General features: G+C 34.3%; 1 protein-coding gene across 1 annotated transcript; it reads right to left on the reverse strand.

Annotated features, from left to right (window-relative positions):
- Positions 1 to 1469: 1469 nt before the first annotated feature.
- Positions 1470 to 8794, reverse strand: LOC140876069 (epoxide hydrolase 1-like). Its single transcript, XM_073279923.1, has 3 exons — positions 8662 to 8794; positions 2825 to 3019; positions 1470 to 1861 (listed from the first exon to the last, which is right to left on the reverse strand). The coding sequence occupies exons 1-3, from the start codon at positions 8740 to 8742 to the stop codon at positions 1670 to 1672; spliced, it is 468 nt and encodes a 155-aa protein (XP_073136024.1). The 5' UTR covers positions 8743 to 8794; the 3' UTR covers positions 1470 to 1669.
- Between the last annotated feature and the right edge of the window lie 403 nt (positions 8795 to 9197).

Consider the following 9197-nt stretch of genomic DNA (forward strand, 5'->3'; position numbering starts at 1 on the left):
AAATATACGAATATTTCTAATAAACTCATATCATCAAAATTGATAACAAATTATGTAGAATAACACTGGAAATAAATCTCGACATCACGTTGATACACCAAAGTGTATATTATAAGGTACTCGAGTATTATATTATATATAATAATAAAGAAGTAAAAATATAAAATAAGCTTATCTGAGAACTAATTTCTTTATTATTATTATTTATAATTAAAAGGTGAACAATTCTTCAATCTACACATGATTTTGCAAACAATTGTGGATGGATATATACATAAATTAATATCTTCACATCATAAATCATAATCAAATAAAGTAAATAAAGATAAACTAATGTTTCAACACGTCTTCCGCACTGAGTATAAACAAATTACTTCACAAGGAATTCTAATAACTTGTGAATCACATTCTGAGTTAATAACAAATTGAAAAATAGAAATAATAACTCTAATTATAGACTTAAACCAAATGATAGATTTCGCACCAAATGATGTCTTATCATATGTATCAGTTAAGCATTCTTAGGTTATTCTAGTTTTAGTGTTCTAAATGGCGTTCAAGACGACCGTTTAGGTGGTAGATAGGTCGAGCCGTCTTTGTCTAAGGCGGTCTCCGTAGGCGGGTCCGAGGCCATTCGGCGGGCAAGCAGGCGAGACGGGCGAGCAAGCAGTTGAGGCGGTCAATGATTTTAAAATCTCAATCAACTATCAAAGTTAAATAATTTAAAAAAATCAATCAAAGTCAATCAATTTTATAAGTCTTACATAAAATAAAAACACCTATCACTCTCCTTTGTATTTACTTTTTATTTCAAGTGTCCTCCACCATCAACCACCACCTGCCTCAAACCGTCTTTATCTGCCCTCCGTCGCTGTCGTCATCAACCACCACCTTAATTATCTTGTTAGTTTGCATTTATATATTTATTTGTACTTTGTCTAGATTGTATTATATTGAATGAATATGAATAAATATTATTTAATTACATATATTACTCAATATTTAAAGCTAGTAGGGATGTCATTGCAAACTTTAATGTGTTAAATGCATTGCAGATTCCGACTACTATAAGTTATCTAGTTGTTGTGGGGATGATAAGGGGGCAGTAGAGAGGCATAATTCTGGATCCTTGCATCCTAATTCTTGTCTTATAATATATTAGCAGAAAGTAACAGATTTGAGTAAGGTTTTTCGGAATATATATGTATTGTGTAGCAAAAGAAATCAATCTTTGGCCTATTGTGATCAATGATATATGTTTCTTCGATCTTTTTGGTGACACATCAATGAGTCCGATTCAAAATCTGTTGCTTAATATACAAAATGTTATACAAACTAGCATACAACCATAAATACAGTCAATAAGATCAAATTTCACTAACGTCACAGTTCAAAACAACTTTGCTACACCCAATTAAAGAGAAGAGCAAGGTATATAGATGTCGATAGACGATATAGATATATAGATATAGATAACCAGCCATTTTACATCCAATCAACTAACAATTGTAGTTTCAATTCAAGCAAATATGGAGACAATAAGGGATAGCTGAGCACAAACACATAAACGACCACTTTATTTAACAAAGTACAGGATTTTACAAGGGAGATTGTTCAGAAGTTCTTCAGAAACGAGTAGATGTGTTCACTTACCTCATCTGGCCTTTCTTCAACAACAAAGTGAGCGGCACCTTCCATCACCACTGCTTCCTGCAATAATGGCACATCTATTTTGAACCCGCCATTGTGCACATATTCTTTTACCCCTGGCATATAGTACGTGAGGTCGAACTCTCCCACAATAAACTTCACTGGCACATTTACCTTGGCTTTCGACCAAGGTGCACTCAATTCCCAGCTCCTGCAATTAGCAATAGCCAAGGATTTAAAAGGGTATTGATTAAGTGCTTTCTTGCTGCCCCAAAATATATAGATCATTATACCCGTACAACTCTAATACTAAACTGAACATCAGCTCAGGTACTAACTATTATTGATATACCGATGCACGCGTTGCATGCTTGTAATGTTTTTTTTTATAATTAATCTGATTTATATTCAAATAGAGGGAATGTTATAATTGTAAAAAGTAATGAAGGGTCATACTACAGTTCAAACCGATTATATTTTTTTATGGGGCATACCATAATTGAAAAAAATTATGGAGAAATTAAACTGTAATTTGAAATTATTAAAAAAAAAAAAAAAGAAAATGACAAATCACCAGACCATGACACTTTGTTTGGCTCTAATATGCTTAGACTTAATAACAACAATAGATAATAGATGTTTCTATGCATGCTATGCCAGAGGACAAGAGGAGCAATTCTAGCTTCCCAATAATGTGTATTCGAAGTGTCACTTCAAAATTCAGTCTGCTATCCAAATGGATGTCAAGAGGTTGTAAGCACTTACAAGAAACGAAGAGAAAAAGTGTTCACCGCTACACCAAAAAATAGTTTATGTTAGCACTTAGGAGTGCAACTTAAATCTATTCGGCCTTACAAATCTCAAGCGATATGATTCGTTCATTATTTTACAAAGACTACCACAATAAAGGCAATCATTACTCCAACAATATAAGCCCAAAGCATCGCTCCAAAATTTAGTTTGATATCTAAACACGCATCTAGAGATCATAATCTCTATCGAAAGATCGAGGGAACCTTAACTTAATTTTCAAGATCTTAAAATCTCTCAATGAAGAAAATAGCAATATTGTATCTTTAGCGCTTATATTATACATGACGCTTCTCGTTAGTGTAACTGAGCTCTTCTCCATGATATATAACTATAAAATATCAAGATTTCTGATGGCACTTACAAATCCAGTCTTCTCAAATTTGCTGGCATAATAGTCCAGCTCTTCTTCTGTTATCCATGATGGCCTATCGGCAGAGTATCCAAAACCTTTACCTTTGGGCAAAGTCAATGGACCAGGGGTACGGTATGCAAGGAAATTCTTGACAACTTCTTTAGCACCAGTTTGTGCAAACTCAGCTTCAATTTCACCAGGTTCCTGGAACATTATCAAGAAGTGGATCGGTTAACTTGGTCCAATTTGTTATGTATCAGCATATACTAAATTTGGTCACCGAAAAAAATATTTCCCTTTTTGGATCTAAAAGCAGAAGAAGAACGCAAAACTTCCAACCAAATTCATTTACAATTCATATTTCATAATAATCATCAGTCCTATTAAAAGGTCTTTAAATTATTTATTATTCAAGTCAAGGAAATGTAGTTTTTGTAGATTTTACTTTTCCTTTTCACTAGAGTTTGTTGAACCCTAGATCCAAACAAGCATTATTTTACATGTTCACAGTAACTCTTACTCGTGAACGGAACCAACACAACAAACGTGAATGAAAAGGTAAGAAGGACGAGTTCCTTTTTCCAGTGTGCCATGCCAATAGTATAATCTGGGAGCATTAGATGTGGCAGAAAGGCCTACATCTCATTTGAGATGTCTATTACACTGTGAACACTTGGACTGTTGGACAGAACAGATGGTATAAATTTGATCAAGGAGTTCCAATAATTAAATAAAGACTGGTTCTTGCATTCTTTGAGATGATAGCACAATCGATTACGCAGAATACAATAATCACATCCTATTCTTGACTTGTATGGATCAGAACAGGGGAACATAGAATAACTTTGTATTATCACCACCAAAGAAATAAAATGGGAAAAAAAGTCACAATTTGTATTGGGAAGCATATGCTCAATAATTCTGAAACTGATCTGGAAAACTCACAGGTGATCATTGATCATATGAAAATGAATGATACAAGTATGGGACAGTAAATGAAAGCCTGCTATATTGTATAAGAATTTATCATTAAGTTTTGTGTACATATCCTCTATTTTTCATCCTCTATCCTCCAAAATAGATATCCGTAATTTCTATTTTCAAAAAACTTTCCAACCCATATCCTCTAAATATTACCATATACTCCATTTTCTTTTCTTTTTTTCCTTTTACAAGCACACACATATATAATTAAAATAATTACATAATATATCATTCAGCTGAATTAATTCGATAAGCTTGAAATAAATCGTATAATATATTAATAATTATGTATTATATTATTAAACATAAAACAATTAAAATATATTTGACTCGATTTTTTAAAATAATGCATTTATTTGGTCATTAAATTGCAAACAACACACAACATTAATCATACAGACATAAAATACAGAGCAAGATAAACATAAACGACAAATAAAGTTTAAAGAACAACACACAAATTGACTATTAAAAATACTAATATTCCGAATTACTAGCTATACTCCTCCCACAAATGGTCAATACGATCATCCCAAAGTGCATAGTGAGCCAACTTATCTTTTATTTGACGATGTCGTGCAGAAACTCTTGAAATCACACATGCTCATCACGTGTCATTTCGACATATGGGGTGGGTGCTTCGCGATAATCTGTGTCTGACACATGCTCATCTATTTCATCTTCAATAATCATATTATGCATTATAATGCATGCTGTCAGGATATCATGCACGACTAGTTTGCTCCAGACTCGGGCTGGTCTAGCGATTATTGCCCACTTTTATTGCAGTACACCAAATGCTCGTTCAACATCTTTTCTACAACTTTCTTGTCGTGCTGCAAAATATCTCTTCTTTGGACCTTGTGGATTGTGGTTTGCACTAGAGTGACCCACTTTGGATATATACCGCGGGCTAGATGAAAGTGAAACTCATTCTTTATCATGGAACCAGACTGTTCTTCGCCGTCAGATGACGACGAGGATGTGTTGAAAGAAAAATTTGAAGGACCTCCCTCATGAAAATTCATTTTCCGTAGGATGAGTAAATTATGACCAAGTCATGGGTCTTAAATATTCATTTTCAGTAGGATGAGTAAATGTCACGAGTTGTGTATTTGCAACAAAAGCCAAAGCATGAGTTGTCTAGTTTGTATTTGCAATAAAATACATAAAGTATGAGTTGTCTACTTGTGTATTTGTCACGGGCTTTAAATAAGTGATGTGAGTTGTAGTTTAGATATGTAACAAACCTTCGGAAATTTTTATTTGATTCTTTAAAATTTGCCATGGGTTGTGTCATTGCAATAAAATCCAAAGTATGGGTGGTTTAGTTGTGTATTTGCAATAAAATACTCAAGTATTTGTCACGGGTTGTCTAGTTGCAGCTATCACGTGTTGTCTAGTCGCAATCAGTAACAACTCCTCTGTCAACTCTTGTATAGCTGCAGCTGTCACGGGTTGTCTAGTTGCAGCTGTCATGGGTTGTCAAAGATGCATCGTACAGTCTAAATACAGTTTTTTCAATATATACCGTTAGATCAAATTTCGTATCTCCAAAAAAATCAATCCGACTAAGTTGAATTTCTACTGTCAGATCATATATCCTTTAATCTAGACCGTTGACCCAGATTTGTTATCCAAATGTTTTGGCTATGAATTGAAGTTTTATTCGTAGCATTGGCGTATATCATACACATTCAATAATTATTTACAATCAAATGACTTCATCTAAACGTGGTGTTGCTTTCTCAATCGAATAGGACAAACTCTGGCTTATCTTAACATCTCCCAAAATCCAATAGTTGGTATAAACCAATCACGCGATAGGTTGTGGTCGCGAGTTGCAGCTACCTACAACGAACAACTCACTAGTAAGTCAGCAGAGCCTCGTACTATTAAGGCCCTCCAATGTCGTCGGTGGTTCAACATAAACAAGATCGACCCAGATGATTGCTTAAATAAGGCTTTTTGCTTGATCCAACTACAACCACATATAATTTGTATCTTAGTTACATACTATAAAAAATATATATAGTTTGACATATATATGTCGACAAAATTAATTACTCACAATGTCTTTCTCAGGAGCACCACTTGGGCGGCTAAGTTCCACCTGGCTAACACATAAACTAAAGTTTTGTACAATCTTGTTTATGTTGAACCAGCGACATTGGAGGCCCTTAATAGTACGAGGCTCTGTTGAGTTACTAGTGAGTTGTTCGTTGTAGGTAACTGCAACTCGCGGCCACAACCTATCACGTGATTGTTTCATGCCAATTATTGGATTTTGTGAGACGTCATGATAAGCCGTCACAAGGAGTTTGTCATCCTCGATTGAGAAAGCAACACCACGTTTAGATGAAGTCATTTGATCGTAAATAATTATTGAATATGTATGATATACGTCAATGCTACGAATGATACTTCAATTCATAGCCAAAACATTTGGATAACAAATCTGGGTCAACGGTCTAGATTAAAGGATATATGGTCTGAAGGTAGAAATTCAACTTAGTCGGATTGATTTTTTTGGAGATGTGAAGGTGTATATTGAAAGAACTGTATTTAGACTGTACGATGCATCTTTGACAACCCGTGACAGCTGCAACTAGACAACCCGTGACAGCTACAGCTATACAAGAGTTGACAGATGAGTTGTTTCTGATTGCGATTAGACAACACATGATAACTGCAACTATACAACCCGTGAGTTGATATTTATTGCAAATAGACAACCCGTGACAAATACTTGAGTATTTTATTGCAAATACACAACTAGGCCACCCATACTTTGGATTTTATTACAATGACACAACCCGTGACAAATTTTAAAAAATCAAATATAAAAATTTGTAAAGATATGTTACATATCTAAACTACAATTCACATCACTTATTCAAGACCTGTGACAAATACACAACTAGACAACCCATACTTTGTGTATTTTATTGAAAATACATAACTAGACAAATCATACTTTGGTTTTTGTTGCAAATACACAACTCGTGAAATTTACTCATCGATGAAATGAATATTTAAGACCCATGACTTGATAATCATTTACTCATCCTACTGAATTTCATGAGGGAGGTCCTCAAATTTTTCTTTCAAACGCATCCTCGCCGTCAGATACCCTTGTGCCATGATAAAGAATGAGTTTCATCTCATTGACCAACAAACGGTTTTAAGCCAACTAATAAGAAGTGCTACCGTTGTCGCCAGTTACTTCGAAGAAGATGATAATTTGCACCATGGAGGATCGATTCCTGGCCATATTTTGATTAATCGAGATAGATTGGCCGCTAAACAAAGCTTATACCCTGACTATTTTTCAGAGTCTCCAATGTACAATGAGTCAATGTTCAAGCGACGTTTTCGAATGTCTCACCGCCTATTCTTGCGAATTATGGAATCGGTTCAAAAGCATGACAATTATATCGTTAAGAAAATAGATGCGTTAGGGAGGCCCGGGTTGTCACTATACCAGAAGATAACTACTACAATGTGTATCTTAGCATACAGTGCATCGGCAGATTCAACGGATGAGTATATTAAAATCGGGGAGTCTATTGCGATTGAAAGTTTGAAAAGATTTTGTCGGGCTATGGTGGAGGTGTTTGGTGACTGGTATCTTTGGTCTCCAAATGTCAAGGACATTGAAAGGATTCTACATATTGGAAAAGAACGTGGATTTCCGGGGATGGTGGGAAGCCTCGATTGTATGCATTGGAAGTAGAAAAATTGTTCTACATGTTGGGCTGGACAATATGTTGGTCGTAACGGTTCCAACAATCATTTTGGAGCCCGTGGAAGATTATGAGTTGTGGATATGACATGCATACTTTGGTTTGCCAGGTTCAAACAAAGACATTAATCTGTTGTCAAAATCTCATCTATTTGCTAATTTGGCCAACGAGATAGCTCCTCCTGCTAATTATTCATACAAAGAAAAAAATACACCATGAGATATTATCTAGTCGACGATATATATTCAAAGTGGACCACTCTGGTGCAAACAATGTACAATCCACAAGGTCCAAAGAAGAAATATTTTGCAGCATGGAAGTTGTAGAAAAGATGTTGAACGAGCATTTGATGTATACAATCAAAGTGGGCAATAATCGCTGGACCAGCCCGAGTGTGGAGCAAATGAATCTTGCATGATATCATGACAACATGCATTATAAATTATAATGCATAATATAATTATTGAAGATGAAACGGATGAACATGTGTCAGTCACAGATTATCGCGAAGCACCCACCCCATATGTCGAAAGGGCACGTGATGAGATGTCTGATTTCAAGAGTTTCTTACACGACATCGTCAAATAAAAGATAAGTCGGCTCACTATGCACTTCGGGATGCTTTTATGACCATTTGTCAAAGGAGTATAGTAATTCGGAATATTAGTATTTCTAATGGTCAATTTGTGTGTTGTTCTTTGAACCTTATGTGTCGTTTATGTTTATTTTCTTTTGTATTTTATGCTTGTATGATTAATGTTGTGTGTTGTTTGTAATTTAATGACCAAATAAATACATTATTTTAAAAAAATTAAGTAGAATATATTTTAATTGTTTTATGTTAAATAATATAATAAATAATTAATAATATATTATACGATTTATTTCTAGCTTAACTAATTCAGTTGAACGATATATTATGTAATTATTTAATTATATGAGTATGTTAAACTTAAATATTTAATTATATATAATATAATACTTAAATATTATTATTTTGTTAAATTTGCAAAAAAAAAACACAATTAAACGTTAAATAAAAGATAACAAATATAAAAGAAAAGGAATATTAAATAAAAGATAGCAAACTCTTGCGGTCCAGATTATACGCATCACCTGAAATCTCCATATGTAGTAATCATCCCCATACGCCCTTCGAAGCCCATCCACAGGCTTGACCTCGGGATTTATGGGCATAAAATCAACGCTTATATTCACCAGAGCTTCCACCTTATCAGGCCTGTACAAACACAAGGCCCGCCATTTTTTATTTATATTTGACGGGTTAGGACGAGTTTTCCCGCAACCCGCCACAACCCACCATATACAAGGTGGGCCGATACAAAATTTAGGCAGATTAAAAATTCGTCAATCCAACCCGCCTATTTAACAGGACGAAGCGTGTCAACCTAGCAAACCCAACCTACTAATAAAATATATATCATATTTAAGTCTAAAATCTTTGCTTAGATAAAAAAAAAATTGATCAATAAATCATTACTAGGTAAATAAATTTATCTTTATAAAAATAGAAAAAATATTGAAAGATAATGTGAAATAAAATATGTAGAATATAAATTTTATTATGTGTTCTTTTGAATGAACTTACAAGTAGAGTCGTAAATTTGGGTTAGGCCCACCGGATCGATCCG

This window comes from Henckelia pumila, chromosome 1, assembly GCF_033568475.1.
Source record: "Henckelia pumila isolate YLH828 chromosome 1, ASM3356847v2, whole genome shotgun sequence".
NCBI classification, from domain to species: Eukaryota; Viridiplantae; Streptophyta; class Magnoliopsida; order Lamiales; family Gesneriaceae; genus Henckelia; species Henckelia pumila.

Excerpts from the sequence above, each read along its gene's own strand:
- LOC140876069 (XM_073279923.1), bottom strand. The coding sequence starts at position 8,742 with ATGCCCATAAATCCCGAGGTCAAGCCTGTGGATGGGCTTCGAAGGGCG. Across the intron at positions 3,020-8,661 it reads ACTACATATGGAGATTTCAG|GAACCTGGTGAAATTGAAGC; the intron begins GTGATGCGTATA and ends ATAATGTTCCAG. Across the intron at positions 1,862-2,824 it reads AATTTGAGAAGACTGGATTT|GAGCTGGGAATTGAGTGCAC; the intron begins GTAAGTGCCATC and ends TGCTAATTGCAG.